This window comes from Cordyceps militaris, assembly GCF_000225605.1.
Source record: "Cordyceps militaris CM01 unplaced genomic scaffold CCM_S00005, whole genome shotgun sequence".
NCBI classification, from domain to species: Eukaryota; Fungi; Ascomycota; class Sordariomycetes; order Hypocreales; family Cordycipitaceae; genus Cordyceps; species Cordyceps militaris.
Window position 1 is genome coordinate 3225468 of NW_006271973.1, and position 17421 is coordinate 3242888.

General features: G+C 27.8%; 2 protein-coding genes across 2 annotated transcripts; both read right to left on the bottom strand.

Moving 5' to 3' along the window:
- Positions 1–13614: 13614 nt before the first annotated feature.
- On the bottom strand, positions 13615–14588 carry CCM_07299 (CmcJ-like methyltransferase, putative; the record flags this gene model as incomplete). Its single annotated transcript, XM_006672437.1, has 3 exons — positions 13615–13703; positions 13753–14203; positions 14253–14588. 3 exons carry the CDS (start codon positions 14586–14588, stop codon positions 13615–13617), a joined length of 876 nt encoding a protein of 291 aa, XP_006672500.1.
- A 449-nt stretch (positions 14589–15037) lies between these two features.
- Positions 15038–16487, bottom strand: CCM_07300 (uncharacterized protein; the record flags this gene model as incomplete). Its single annotated transcript, XM_006672438.1, has 2 exons — positions 15038–15557; positions 15613–16487. 2 exons carry the CDS (start codon positions 16485–16487, stop codon positions 15038–15040), a joined length of 1395 nt encoding a protein of 464 aa, XP_006672501.1.
- Between the last annotated feature and the right edge of the window lie 934 nt (positions 16488–17421).

Below are 17421 nucleotides of genomic sequence, written 5' to 3' on the forward strand. Positions count from 1 at the left end.
TAAGCCTTTAAGACTATTAAAGCTACTTTAAAGCCTATTAAAGCCTTTCTAAAGCCTATTAAGACTACTTTAAAACCTATTAAAACTATTCTAAAGCCTTTTAAGGCTATTTTAAAGCCTATTAAATAAATCTAAGTTATTATTCCTTATAAGCCTAGGTATTTATAAGTAATTCCTAGTATAAAGATAAAATACTAGCCTATAAAATACTAAATTCTATTAAAAATAACTAAAGATAAAATATTCTTTTTTACTAAAAAGAAGAATAATATAAAATACTATTTAAAGCTTTAAAAAGATAATATACTTCTTAATAATAAGCCTTTATTCTTTACTTTTATTAAAAAGGAGTTATAAAGCCTTTTAGAATATAAAGTCTTTTAATTTATTAAATTTAACCTTACTATTTATTATAAATACCTATTTAAATTTTAAATAGTTAATAAGATTAAGTTTAATACTACTAAAAAGCCTATAAAGAAAATATATATAGTTTTATATAGTTATTAAGACTATAGTAAAGATATATTATTTACTTAATTACTAACTATTTAAAGAATAAGCTAGTATTTAATCTTAAGCCTTATACTAATTTAAATCTAATAAGGTTAATTACTATAGCTTTAGGATATTACCTAGGCCTATATATAGGCTAGAATCTACCTCTAGTAGTATATTCTTACCTAGATTCCCTTAGAACTCTACTATCTCTATCTTAAAGGTACTATTATTAAGGTTATTTTACTATTATATAATATTTTTAAGTTTAATACTTATTAGTAAATAATATACTTTATTTACTACTTTAAGAAGCTTAAAATATTATTATTTATTTATAATTAATACTTTTTATTAGCTTTAGGCCTTAATTAAGGTATTATTAGTATATAGATTAATAATATAATTAGCCTTAATATTATTATTTTTAATAAATAAGAAGTTAATACCTTTATTACTATTAGATTCTAGGCTAAGCTAAAAGAGATATTTATAGTAAAGAACCTATTAATATTTAATAGATATTATATCTTTTTAGGTATTAATAGTATTATTCTAATAGTTTTAAAAGAATAATTAAAAAAGCTTTAACTACTAATTAACCTAAAAGGGTATATAAAGTAATAAGCCTAAGGTACCTATTTAACCTTTATTTACTAATTAGAAGCTATATTTAACCTATTTATTACTATATAATTTAAAAAGCTTAAAAAAAATAATTTTAAGTACCTAAATACCTATATTTAATAGTAAATTAAGAATACTACCTAAGGCCTTTAATACTTATTAATCTAATTAAAAATAATTAAATTATTTATTTTTATTAATAGTTCTTTTATTAATAATAAAGATTTAAATTCTTAGCTAAAATATATAATTATTTTAAGTAATAAAAAACTAGTTAACTATACTAAAATTACTATTTAAGGTAATATTATTACTTAAAGCTTAATAAAAAGTAAGTATATTATTTAAAGTATATTAATATTAAAGCTATATAGTATAGTTTTAAATACTAATATAAACTATACTTTTTTTATTATTTTAAATAGGATTATAGAGTTAATAAGCCTAATAGTAATTCTAATAATAATTTATATAGATTTATTTTTACTATATAAATACCTAATAAAGCTTAAAACTATTAAAAAGAAGTACTTAATAATTAATATTATAATACTATATTAGTCCTATAAATACTATAAGCTTATTAAAATCTACTAGATTAATAGTAATAATAACCTTATAAATATATTAATAAAGACTATTTTAAATAAAATACTATAAAAGCTAGTTAATAGTAACTAGTTAATACTATATATTTAAGATTAGGTTAGCTATATTATAGAAGCTATAAAGAGGCCTAAAGGCTATATAACTTAGCTAAAAGAAAAGACTACTAGTATTATACTAATAGGTATTATAGTAGATATAGTTAGCTAAGTATAGTAGATATTTAGTAAGATATATTATATATAAAGGTATATAGTAGATAGATTTATACTATATATAATTATATATAGTAGCTAGTTATACTATATAGTATATATATATAGTAATTATACTATATAATAGTATATAAAGAAGTCTTAATACTTATAGCCTTAATATAGAGTATTATAAAGGCTATTATAGTAAGTAATTAAGCTAATAAAGCTAGACTACTATAAAGGTATTATTACTTTCTATAGGTAAGTAAAGTAACTATTTATAAGCTATTAACTATTAATATATATAACTATTAATTATTCCTTTATTCTTATAATTTCCTAATAGTACCTAAGGTATTACTTATTTATATATTTAACTATAACCTCTCCCTTCTATAGTTTATTTAGTTAGTTAATTAAGAATTATTATTATATAACTATTCCTATAGAGCACCTCTATAAGCACTCTATACCTATAATCTTATAACTATTACCTGCTTAGGATAGTAATCCTAATACTAGCCTATTATATATAACAATACTAACCTAGGGTTGTAGGTTCGAAACGTAATATAGGCGTTTTAGCCTAGGCTTATAAGCTAATAGATTAGAGCCTAGGGGGTTTATAGCCTATCTATAGGCACGCTAGGGAGAGAGAGAGTATATTAAGGGCTAGGCTAGGTATATTAAGGGCTAGGCTATAGAGCCTACCCTAGTCCTTCTAGAGTAGCCAGCATAGAGCCCCTAGGGGGCCCCTTATAAGTATAACTAGATAATAATAAGTTAATATTATTATTATAAATCCTTTTAGCCTTATAGCTAAAGGGGTTAAGGCTTACGCCCTTAATAGCTATAGTGCTAGTTGCTACTAAAGCCTCTCTAGGGCTAGCCTATTATAGCTTAGGCTAAAATAGAATTATAAAGGGTAAAGGTTAAATAGAGAATAGGTAAGTTTATTAGCTTATTAAGTTTTATATATTTATACTTATTATTATTATTTTTTATTAAGATAAAGAGTATATTTACTTTTTACTAGAAATTACTCTAGGATTATATTAAACCTATACTAAAGCTAGGGTTTTTCTTCTAAGTACTCTAGTTCTTTCCTTATCTTATAAGCTATAAAGGTACTAAATAGACTAACTAGTCTAATTAATATAATATAATAATAATAATAATAATAATTTAATATACTTAAATAGTTAATAAATAATAAAAGATATAAAAAAATATAGATTAAGGTAGTAACTTAAAAATATACTTACTAAAAATACTAAATACTATTAAATACTATTAGGAATTATTATATAATAGTAAATTAGTATATAGAAAAGATAGTTTTTATTTAGATATAGGCTAGTATTAGTTTTATTATAGTTTTTCTAGCTTTTATAAGTTTATTAAGATACTAAAAGAATTATAAAGTCTAATTATTATAATTTAATAAATAAATATAAATTATCCTTTTATTTCTATTTTTCTATTAAATTTAACTTAACTTTTATAATATTTATATTTAAATTAAGACTTTCTTTATAAATATCTTAGTTTTTTTCTTTTTTTATAATTTATAAAAATATTAAATAAAATAATTAATTTAATTAAAATAATATAATAATAATATTTATTATTAAATACTTTAAGATTAATTCTTAATATATTAAGATATTCTTTTTTTATTATAATAATAATATTAATAACTTTATATTAGTTATTATTAGTTATTATTAGTATATTTTTAAAATAGAAAATAAGTAAGCTTATTATAAAGACTTTAAATAAGGATAAAGCTAGAGGTAGGTATAATAGGCATTAAGAGAAACGTGGAAGAGGAAAAAATTGATTTTGTTATAAATAGGCTGGCGAGGCCTGCTCGGTCGTAAATCTTTGATCTCCAAAACTATTGGTCCGTCGCTCATACGCACTGTTGCGGTATGGTTTCCCTTCAGACTCCCGTGGGCGTCCCGAGACAGTCACACGACGTGGCAAATGCAAGGCGACCCCAAAAGGCAAGCAAGCAAGGCAGTGTGATGTGACATGGTGGCGAATGCAAGGCGGCCCAAAAGGCAAGGCAGTGTGATATGTGTGATATGGCTTGGTGGCGGCTGACAATTAGATGAGAGGGGGATGACTACGGGATAGAATACCCGAAGCTATCGGCGGCACATGCAGACGAAAACTGACGCATCACAGTGGCCAAAGTCCCTCGTTGGGAATGCGGCAACGTGGACAATATTTGCACAGGTTCAAAGGTTTACGTTTGGCTCCCCCTGGCATAGTTTGTCCGCCTGCGGGGCGGCTCGCGCGGTCCCGGCGAGCGTTGTGGGCGTTGTGGCTGAACGGGACGTGAAGCTCGGGAGGAAACGGCCGACTAACTTAGTCTCATGCATGGCAAAGTGCCAAGTGGCTGCCACTTCCGCTGACTCCATTTTTTGCAGATCCAACCCGGATCTGGTTGCGCCGTGGTCACTTTTTACAAAGCAATAGTTCAGTCTGACGATGCAAGCTGCAACCTGCGACCTGCAACCCTGCAGGTGGAATGACAACCTGACGCCTCCCAGTGTTGTGGCTAATCTAGTGGGCAATCACGCCATCAAGGGGGCCGCGGGTGAACGAAATAGTTGGAGAAAATTAGGCCCCGACCGGTGGAAGAATGCGAGCCTTGTCCCGCTTCGGATAAAATATGCTTAGTAGAGGGCGGAGCTGGGTGACCTTGAAGTGACTTGGCTGGCGCAGCACAAAAGCACAAAATATGGGTTTAGGGCAGTCGACGTATAAACCCAGGCCTGTTGGTGCCCGATGGAAGACTTGGAGATAACTACCTAATCTCAGTTATAGTGTCACGCGCTAATTTCCCGTGCCATGTCGCCATGCTCATCCACCCATCGGCCACAAGTCTAGTGCTGTCCATTTACTGCAGGTCTGGTCAAGAATGACTGCATCGCTCTTCCTAGACCCAGCATCGCGGCTTGCTCGGTGAGTTCGATAACCCGTTCCCGGAAAAATATCTCATCATCACGGGATGCTGTTTCCAGATTTCTGAAGTCCCGTTCCATCATAGACCCGCCCGGCTTTTCCTCTACCACAGCGTGTAATCGATATTCGGGATGTGGCCTAAAGTCTAGGCAATGCCGAAGACAAAATTGCAGGAGCTCGTTTTCCGGCGTAGCAACTCTCCCTTTGGCCCCAAAGATTGCGACCTGTTATATCTACATCAGTTGACTGAAGATAAAGTTAGGTTGTAGCAGTGGGTTCTTACCTGGCCATCAGCTGAAGATTCAATCAATTCACGAGAGTCCCAAATAAATTGGCATTCGTCCCATTTTACCTTGTTTGAGTTATTTCCCAAAATAAAGGACAGCGCAGCTTCCTTAGCATCGGCAGATGAAACGATACTGGAAGCCATAGTGTAGAAAGAGCCCAGTAGAGACAGGAACTGCTCGATGGTGTTAATGTTTATGGTAATAACTAGGGAGAAATTAGGAGGTAATATAACAAGTTGTCACACGGTCGGTTACCATAAGTTCCGTTCGGCCCTAAATTTATCGTACCTATCTATACCTAGCTATACCTAATTTTATAGTTAATATAATATTTATATTTCTTAATAAAAAAGAATTATAAAAATTATATAAATAATAACTTATTTTATTTCTTAATATTAATTTTTAATACTTTATATATTTAGATATTATATACCTAGAATTAGTATATACTTATAGTAAGCTTATAATATTAATAAAATTAATAAAAAGTAAATAAAAAGTAAAATAATATTAAGCCTAGCTTAGAAATAATACTAAATATAAGCTATATTATAGTTAAAGTAAGTAATAATAAAAAGATTACTAAAGATATACTTAAATATATTAAAACTAATAAAACTTAACTAACTAAACCTAAAGTAATACTTACTTAAAAAAAACCTAAAACCTAATTAATTATTATAAAAAGGCTCCTCTTCTTAATAAATAAAGATAATAAGCCTTAAGTAGAAGCCTTTTTAGAATAGTTATAAGTATATATTAACCTTAAACTAAGACTACTTATAACTATTAAAGTAATTTAGAATATTATAAAGAAAATAATTATATAGTTAGGCTTTATATTAAAAAAGACCTATATAAATATAGTATAAAAAAGAATCTAAGAAGATACTTAAATAAAGCTTATCTTAGCCTAGTATAATAAAGAATTAATTATTAATATTAAGAACTACTAAATTAAGGTATAGGCTTTAAAGCTAATAAAGGTAGTTATAATAATAAACTAATCTCTTTAAAAGAATACTATAATAGCTACCTATTAGCTTCTATTTAGAAATATAGTACTTTTATTTTACTAGAATATAAAGGTATTTATAAATAATATATATTAAGTTAAAAATATATTTAGGCTAGAAGTATAACTATCTTATTATATATACTTAATAGTAATAAAAAATATACTTTTAATAAAAATACTAAATAATACTATTAATTTTATTATTATATTAATAATATTTAATAAAGCTAATATAGTTATAATTAAAATATATTACTTTTAAGTTAAGTTTAATATAAAAGTATTATTAATTATTAGTATTTATAATATAATTATAATTAATTAACTATATTAATAAGGTATTTACTTTAATTTATAAGTATTTAAATATAAACTTTATATAGAATTAGTTTAAGCTATTTAATACTATAAATACTATAGGTTTAAATATATTATATAGTTCTATATAATAGAAATAAATAAATATAGTTAATATATAGGCTAAGCTTATACTAATATAGAGATATACTTAGTTACTATTAATATATTAAAGGAATTATATATTAATTATAAAGAAAAATACTTAATATAGTCTAAAGATTACTCTATATAGTAAAAGTACTAGATCTAAGCCTAGGAAGCTTATTACTTCTAGCCTACCTAGTTTAAAACCTATTAGCTAATTAAGTATAGGTTCTAAAGTTTAAAAGCCTCTTTACTACTTAAAAGAGTTATTAATAGCTTATAGCTATAAAGAAGACCTCTTAAGACTAAGTAGAACCTAGTAAAAAGACTAAATATATTATAATTAAATATAATATAGTTTTCTTTAATAAAGAGTAATAATATATTACCCTCCCCTTTACTACTATAAACCCTAACTAGATAATTTATAATAATAATAGTAATAATATTAATCTTAATATTAATTACTTTAAACTAGTTTAGCTTAGATAATAAAATAAAGATTCTTTTATAGAATATTTATAAAAATAATAATAATATTTAAATAGCTTTATACCTTCTTAATAGTCTAAATATTTTAGCCTTTTAGAAAGTAATATTAAGCTAGCCTTTTCTTATCTTAATTTTAATATTATATTAAAGGCTTTAAAAGGAAGGCTATATTATAATTTATATATATAAGAAATTATTAAAGAATTTCTAGAATACTATTTTATTAAAGAATATTTATTATATTTAATTCTTTTTTTTATTATTAGTTATTATAAATATCTATATTAAACCTAAATTAAACCTAATTACTTTTCTACTTAAAGTAAAGATAAGTAAGCTTATACTAAAAGCTATAATAAAAGACTTTAATATTTACTATTTAATATAAAACTTTTATAAATAAGAGTTTAATACTATTAAACTTATAATAAAGTATATAAATAAACTTAAGGTTAGGCTAGTTATACTTTTTAAAATAAGTATATAATATAAAAAAAATAAATATTTAAATATAATTAATTTATTTTAAACTTCTTCTTTTTTTAAAAAGATAATATAGTATTATATTATAAAGCTTAACTAGATTTAATTATATTTCTTAACTATTAACCTTAAATATATATAAAGAAGTAAAACCCCTATAAATTAGAAATTAGAAAAAGATAAATAAGAATATAGTTACTATTAAGGTAATAGCCTAATTTTAGCCTTTAAATAAGGTAATACTTTATAACCCTTTTAAGATTAAAATAATATATAAATAGTTAATAATAACTATTTAAAATATAGTTTAATTAGCTATTTTTATTATAATACTAGCCTAATTATAATAATTATTATAATAGAATTAAGAGGTAATAAATATTATTAAGAATATAAAGAGAGTATAATAAATAGTATAATATATAAAAGTATTAGTAAATTAAGAATATATAATAAAAATAAAAATAGCTTAGATAAAGATCTTATATAAGGCTAGGCTATAAAGCTAAAAAAAGTACCTTAATTCCTTAAAGGATATATTTAAACTTTAAAGGTATTTTTACTAAGTAAAAGAATATATAGCTAAATATACTTTTAATATAATATTAATTCTATTTAAACTAAATAATAAGATAGCTATTATATAAGAAAAGAAAGTTAATATATTTAGTTAGAAGTTCTTTCTAGATATTATACTATTTAATTAAGAATAGTCTAGATTTAAAATAAAGCTATAAAAAGTAAGTTAGAATATAATTAAGATTCTTAAGTTAATTACTAAAAAGAAGGTTATAATAATACTTAAAGAGTATATAACTTAAAATATCCTAAACCTAGATAGGGTTTCTTATAGGTTTCTATAAGCTTTAAGACTACTATTATATTAAGTCTTAGCTTTACTTTATAATATCTTACTTAAAGTTAGTTACTTTTTATTTTAATATAAAGCTAATATTATTATAGTCTTATAAAAGCTAAATAAATAACTAAAAAACCTTTATATAGCTAAAGAATAGTAATTTATTACTCTTCTTAATATTATAAGTAAACTTCTTAAAGAGATTATAATAAATAAAATTATAACTATAATAAAGTTAAACTAACTTCTATTTAATAGTTAAATAAAGAATAAATAAAAAAGATTAATTAAGATTACTATTATTATAATTTTAAAAATAGTTAAATTAGTATAAACTTAAAGTAGTACTATATTATTATTATAGTTAGATATTATTAATACCTTTAATAATATTAATTATAACCTTTTTATTTAAATACTTTAATAATAGGGTTTTCTAGCTAAAGTATTAAGCTTAATATAATCCTTTTTAGCTAATAGGTTAGCTTAATTATAGCTTAATAGTAGTTTAATATAACCTAGATTAGTTTCTTTTAAGGTACCTTAAGAATTACTACTTTTACTAATTCTCTTTATTCTTTTTATTAGCTTATTATATACTACCTTTAAAATAGTATTAAGCCTAATAATAGTTAGGTTTATAAATAATACTAACCTATTTAATATTAAATTAAATATAAATATAATAATTTTATAATTAGAATAAAGATAAGAAATATATAAAAAGTAATTAAAAGTTAATAACTTATAATTTATTATATTAAAGTTTAATCTTATATACTTTTAATATAGTTAAGACTTAGATTTAGGCTTAATCTAGTTTAATAATATAATAGTTTATTTAAAATAAAAAACTTAACTTTTTAAAGTTTAATTAATACTAAGCTTAAAGTAAAAAAAATAACTCTAAGTAATTAAGAACTAAGTAATAAAAGTAGCCTAAACCTTAAATATAACTATTAAGAAAGCCTAAAAGTTTAAAGTTAAGAATATATAAAAGCTATACTTTTAAAGTATTAAGTTTATTATAATATTTAATCTAATTAATTAATATATATTAAAAAGAAATAAAATAATAAGCTTAATTTAGATTCTATATAACCTTTAACTATAATACTTATAACTAGTTATAAGAGTATTTAAAGCTATCTTAACTTATTATATTAAAAAAGCTTTAAAGGTTTTTTTAATTAATCTTTATTTAATAACTAGAAAATACTAAACTTTAATAAGGTAGAAAGTAAGTAAGGTAGTAGCCTAACTTTAGTATATATCTATCTAGGTAGCTAGAGTAGTCCTAGTAATAATAAAGAGGTTAAGATAATAATAGTAATATAAATAGTAATAACTATAATAATAAATAAGACTACTATTAACTAATCTATATAAAGGCCTTCTAGGTAAGTCTAAAAAGGCTTTAAAGTAAGATTAGAAAATACTTAATAAGTAATTATAAAATAGATTAATAATAAGATAGAAAATAAATAAATTAACTAAATAATACTATATTAAATAAGGTATAATTTACTTTACTTATAAACTATTATAGTTTTAATATTTAGTTTAAGTAGTTTTATTCTTATTTATATTTAAGTATATTAGTTTTATTATTATATAGATATATATAAGAAAAATTAAGCTTAATACCTTTTTTTATAAATAATATATTCTTAGTTATAAGTTAGGCTTATATTATTATAAGGAAAGGCTAAAAGATATTTACTATATCTTATTAAATTATTTAATATACTAAACTAAGTCTAAACTACTATAAAGGTAGCTTTAAAATAAGTAGGATATTCTATTAATATTAGATTACTTAAAAGATTTTATAACTATTATTAAGTAGTTATACTTATAAGGTTAATTAATATATATTTAAACCTTACCTAGCTTAATACTAAACTAAGGTTAAAATAAGTATAATATAATAGTAATATTAGTATATAGTAAGATAAAAATAAATTAAGTATATACTAGTATTAATCTAATATAAATATAGAATATAATTAATTTTTAATTTTAAAATTTAGTAAATTAGGCTATTAGGCTATTCTTACTTTAATATAGCTTAAACTTAATACTAGCCTAATTTTAGCCTTTTTCTAGGTATAAATTTTAAAAAATAGGAATAGCTTAGATTAAGCTTAAAGCTATCTTAACTTTACTACTTTTAGTAGGCTAAAAATATATAGAAAAATAAAAATAATTTTAAATAGGTATAGCCTAAGCTAGGCTTAATACTACCTCTCTTTACCTTATCCTTTTACTTCTTCTTTTCCTTCTTTTTATTCCCTTCTTTCTTAGTTAAGATAGCTAAGTTTAGGCCTTTATCTAGCCTAGGCTTAACTATAGTTACCCCTTAAGCCTTTAAGGTAGCTATAATAACCTAAAGTAAGCTAGCTAAGGTATATTATTATTAAACTAGCTAATAAGCTATTTTAGTTTTAACCTAATTTAAGTATATTAGTATTTTAATATTAATATAAATAATTATAATTAAAGTTAGGTTATAATTAATAAAAGCTAATATAATTATAATTTAAATTAAATTAGTTATACTTTAAATATAATAAGTATTATCTTTAATAATTATATTATTAGTTTAATTATAAGTATAATAAATAACTATTATTAAATAATTAAATTTAATATTATTTTAACTTAAAATCTTATTATTCTTAATATAAGCTAAAAGCTACTTTTAAATAGTAATAATTATAAACTTAATATTATTAATAAGTTATTAATAAATTAATTAAGGTTAAATTTAATTAAATATTAAATTAGAATTAAAAAGATTTATTATTATATAAATTTTATTATTTTTTATATACTTAATATATATAAATATATTAAGATTTAAAACTAGATTAGAATAAAGGTTATTTTAATATAATACTAAAATACTTATTAGTCTATTTAAAGTAGATAATAATATTAATTTTACCTATATATTTAAGGTACTAGTTATAAAAGACTAGTATTAGCTTAGTTATAATAATAACCTAATATAAGTATTTAGTAGGATAGTAAGAAGATAAGAAGGTAGTAAAGAAAGGTAGCTAGCTAAATTAGTATTAAAATAAGAATAAATAATAAATAGATAAAAGTTACTTATATTATTAATAATAGTAATAATATTAAACTAATAAGGTTAAGAATAGAATAGGGTTAAGAATATATTAAAGATAAGGTAACTTATTATAATAGTAGTAATAATAATTAAAATTTTATTTTATTTTAATAAAAGGTTAATAATATTAAAAAAGAATTAAAAGTAGCTTAAAGAGGTATATAAAAGTAAGTAAAAAAGAAGAATATATAAATAAAATAATAATAATAAGAAAAAACTAATAAGAAAAAGAGTTAATATAGTTTAATAGTTAAAATAAAAATAGTTTAGTTTAGGTAGGGGTAAAAGTAATAATAAAGAGGTAGTATATATATTAAAGGTAAAGGAAATATATAATTATATATAGTTAAAAAAGAAAAAAAAAGAATAAAAATTAAAGAATTTAAGGCTTTTTAAATATTATAATAAATAAGCTAATTAACTAAATAATTAACTAAAAATAATAATAATTAAATATATATAGTTATAATACTTTTCTTACTTAATATAGTAAATATAAAGAATTATATATAAATCTATATTAAGTTAAAAGTTTAAAAAGGGTATAGAAATATAAATAAAGTAATTATAAAGTAAAAAGTAAAAATAAATATAAAAGTATATAAAAGTAAAAAAGTAATAAGGCTATTTTAATTAGTCTTAAGTTAAGTAAAGCCTTATAAGAAATAAGGTTTTTATTTATTTAGTATAGATAATATAGAAAATAAACTATAAAAGCTAAAAAAAAGAATAATAAAGGTAGATATTATAGCCTTTTATAGCTATTATTATATTTACTTAAACTTTAAAGTATTTAAGAATTAAGATTTAAAAAGGACCTTAACTATATATAATACCTAGCCTAGGCTAGGATAAAACTATAGGGTAAGGAGGTTAAAGGGGTTAAATAGGGAATAAGTAGGTTTATTAGCCTATTAAGTTTTATATATTTATACCTATTATTATCTTTTATTAAGATAAGGAGTATATTACTCTTTATTAGGAATTACTTTAAGATTATACTAAATCTATACTAAAGCTAGGGTTTTTCCTTTAAGTACTCTAGTTTTTTCCCTATCTTATAAGCTATAAAGGTACTAAATAGACTAGCTAGTCTAATTAGTATAATATAATAATAATAATAATACTTTATATATTAATAATTAATATTAATAATAAATTAAGAATATTAAAGTATTTATTTATTAAATTTACTAATTAGACTTTATAGTTTTTTTAATATCTTAATAAACTTATTAAAGTTGGAAAAACTATAATAATAAATTTATTATAATAATAGCTTATTATATTAAATATAAATTTAAGATTATTTAAATAAAAACTAACTTTTTTAGTATATTAAGATAATAGTAAAGTAAGTTAATAAATATAGTAAGTAATAGCTATTTATTATAATATTAGTTTATAGACTAAGGTATTTATAAACTTAGTAATAAGGGTAGTAGTTTTAATAAAGTTAAAAAACTTATAATAAAGAGTATTAATATTAGAATATTCTCTTTTTTAACTTATATAAGGATTAGTATATTTAAAGCTTTATTAGTATTACTATATAGCTATTAGAACCTATAAGCCTATTAGGCTTATACTTAGTATAGAATACTATAATAAAGATTTTAATATTACTATCTTAAAAGAAAAGTAGTATAGTAATTAGTATATACCTTTTAGCTTTTATCTTAGCTTACTTTAGGGTTATATTATCTATATTTTCCCTTATATATTAGTTATAAACTAGATACTACTTAATATTTAAGTAAAAATTATTTAAAGTATTTTTAGCTAAATTTAAACTAGTAATCTATATATTAATATATATAGAACTCTATAATATAGAACTATTATATTATAAAGACTAATTATATATATAGATAATTAAGATATTTTTATTTTAAGAAGAAAAAATAGTTTTATTACTTCTTACTAAGAATTACTTTAGGATTATAATAAACCTATATTTTTCTCTTGATTACCTAGTTCTTAAGTCTCTACTGCCTAAACGCAACAAATCGGACCTCAACACTGGTCCGTGCTGGTCCTGTTGAGCTTGGATTCTGGACAGCGGCGTGGAAACCCACTAGACTTTGTTAATAACAACACTTTCGCGACGTTATCCGATCACAAACCTGCTCGTTTGCCCGTGCTATCCACATTTCGGAATAGAATAAGGTCATTCGGTCGTTGATTCTCTACATAATACCAGCGCTGTTGTTCATTTGGATATAGGAGCTGATTTTCGGTGACGCGGTCCACATGTAGAACGTCAGCGTGGACAATGTCCGATGGCTGGATGGTAGAGTAGTCGCACAGCGCTAGCGGCCAGTCATCGTTGGGTCCGACTAATGGCTTCCAGATACTGTGGGTGTTAATGGAAAAAACAATGTGAAGCGAGAGAAGAACATACTTGATCATATCATATTCCTTATCAAGAAAGTGTTCCTCTTGTCCCGGAAAAGATCCTTTAAGTTGCTGGACAGCACCTCCCCGTGTGTAGTCAGTATGGGCAACCGCAGCAGGCTGTTCGTGTTTGACAACCGTGGCTTTCTCCGTGGGATAATCCGGATGCCTTTTTCGAACCTGCGTGATTGGTTAATGATAGGATCACCGGTAGTGACGATCAATTTACCACGAAATCGAGGGCCTCAAGCCTTGTATATTCTGGAAAATGCTTGTGGACGATCTGCTCAAGTTCTGCCTGATACTGCAGCTCCACGTCCTGCGGCCTAGCAAGTGCATCTTCCAGTGTCAAGCTCGTGTCCTCATTCAGGATGCAGAAACCAGATACATCCATGTCAAAAGCACTCCGGCTGCTCACTGGCATCACCTGGACGTCGCAATGTGTGGTGATGATGTTTGATCGCTGCGCACCGTTCTGTTCGTCGACGATGAAGTCCGCAGAGTAAGGCTTCTCCACGTTGTACACATCACTTCGAGCGAGATATCTTATCTTTGTCTGAAGCATATTTTTGTGGTAGGCAAGGGACAAGTTGGGTGACGATTGCTCCTTAGGGCGTGATCATGAGACTAAGACTCAGTCCCTGGGACTGCTCTTTAGGTACTTCGATAGGGTGGATATAGGGCCTATGTACTGTACTTAGGTTGCTTCCACAAAATCCGCCCAACCATCCCGCATGCTACTTTAATAGGCAGCAGATGACGCTCCGCTTACAAAAGACCCTCGGAATTTGCCCTCCAACGAGATCGGAGATCGGAGGCCCACTGGTTTCAACATTACGGCCACTAGTAACTCGAACCGAACGGACAATAATCCTCACGTCCACTGATTAGTCAGTCACGTCTCAAACTGTTCAAAGTTGCTTCTGACTGATAGTCAAATAATCGGTATTAACAATGGGGAACTCTGCTCCCGTAATTTAATGTTATTATTGCATCCACGAAAGAAAAAATAATCTAGCCTCGCAGCGGTACCACTGCTAGAATTGCTGCCGTCAGTTGCAGAATTGCGAGGATGATCGACAGGCCCCCGACTACTAGTACTGCCCAGAAAGTGTACCACTGAAGGGGGTTTCTTCGATCCCTCCACAAATCACGCAACCTGCTGGGCTGTTGCCTCAGATTGAACTCCTGGATGGCGGCTAAGCGCGAGCCCAGCATGGGAAAGTCGTCTTGCGAGCTATAAGAATCGTCCTCTTGCAATGTATTGTCAAGACCGCGGCATGAAGCCGGCCAAAACGAGTCGGGGAGTTTTTTGACCACCTCTTTGCGCGGGTTTGTGCATAAACAGTCCAACAACTGGTCGTAGTCATAACTGTCTTTAATCGTCTGCAATTCCGTTTTCCCTAGCTTCCTAGCAGCACGGGTCTGGCCGAAGAGTAGACGGTAGGACATAAGGACTTCTGAGCCGAGTTGCCGACTGCTTTCAAGCTCTCTGACAATCTCATCGCCGGTCGAGAACAGGGTTCGCACCAGCCTGCGGTCACATCAGTCGAGGTACCTCGCTATTGGGGGTTTGAGACGAAACTTACTCTTCAAATAGGATACCCCTGTCGCTGGGAATGGTTGAGAGGGCGCAAAAGCTGGGAAATTGAAAAACGGAGAGGGTTCGTGTCCTCGAATCAAAGTTCAAGTGACTGCTCAGGTTATCAACCCATTTGAGCCTTACTTTCCCGATGGTTCGTAGGGAGTGGTAGTTGATTGTTGACACGAAGAGAATACAGGGTTCACCTGTTACTGACGTCCTTTGAAGCTGTCGACTGGTAAGAGTCTTGCGGAAATTCCGAAAAATCACTGGAATGGGCCGGCGAACGAAGTCCATTTTCAACCCTTGATGGCGGGCGGACAGCTGATGGACCGAAAGGCAGGGGTTGGCAGATTGGCGCCGCGTGACCTGAGGCTGAAGGATCATGCTGCCCCAGCAGATGATGGCAAAAACGACAATCATGCATTCGTCATGTGCTGCTGGTGTTATTAAGCCATCCTCTTCTGCCACCGCTTCCGAGTCTGAACCAATGGAGATCTTGGCCAACCGCCAGACATCTTGTATGCTGTACCCCTCCTCATCGACCTCCACAACTGCGCGACAAACAGCTTCGAATAGAGGCCAGCAGTGTGACGGGGACTTCGGGCGCGGAAGTCCAAATGCAAGCCAGACACTTTCGTATTGCTCTGTAAGAAGCGGCTGAAAACAACCTTCAAGGTAGCGGCACCAGGAGGCTATCGTGGGTAGTCCTCTAACTTGGCACATCTCTTGGTGGGTAAACCCAAAAAGAGCCTGCAAGGCCACAATCCGAGGCGAGTTATCTTGTTCCAGTGTGGCTTTCGAACTGCGGCGTCGCTCTTGTTGCCCCTCGACATCGATGGGGAGAGTCTTTGGGGCTTGAGGAGCTTGCGGACCGCACATTCTGCCCGATATCCGCGGAAGAGTTGCGAATACACAAAATTGGAGCCGGGACTGTCGATTTGGTTACGCGCGGATTCAAACTTCCTTAGAGAATAAGGCCGTTTTTTTCTTTCAGAAAGAGGGAGGGGGCCAGCTCACATCGAAACTCTCGCACGCCTCGGTACTCCCCGATCACGGTTCCCAGGACCCAAACGAGGCTGCGCTGTAACAACCCATGCTCATTTTCGCTTGAAGAAAATTGACAGTGCATGATATAGGGGGCTAATTCTAAATCGGGTATTATTTTAGGCATTCATGCATGCAGAAAGGACAACTGGTCACTAGACATATATCATATATCATCCACGAGCAACTACTTGCGGCAGTTGACATGTCCATCAAACAATTGACGGGAATATCTATACATTGTCTAGTTTCTAGTCACTTTTTTCCTAGTTTCCAACCGTATAAATATTGAGATTGGTAAGATTGTAATGACTGCTTGTTACTATGGTCGGGTGGTGAAGGGCGCTGTTTTGTCTTCCCGTCGCATCGCCAAATAGTGAACCCTCCAGAGGCCTGCCGAAGTATTATCAGAACAACTATGCTGAACGGTAGGATTTTTGACACGTCATCTTCGTTGTCTCACTCATCAGTATACTCTAGACAGCTGAAAGATAATCAGGCAGCGGCGGTCCTTTTGTTCCGACGCAGGCTACCGCCCCCCCTCCCCTCCCCCAAACGCCACTTTCCCCTTTCTTTATCATACCTCGTGGTCGCTATTCAGTCAGAGTTTCCTTCTCCCACAATTCACATTCGCTGTTAGCCTACAATCGATCAAAGAACCTCAAAGGTATCATCGCTCGCCCAAAAAAGTGAAGTGAGCATTTGGCTAACATTTACAGCAAACATTACGTCAAGTCTACTTGAGAACGCAACCGCCAGAATGCTTCCA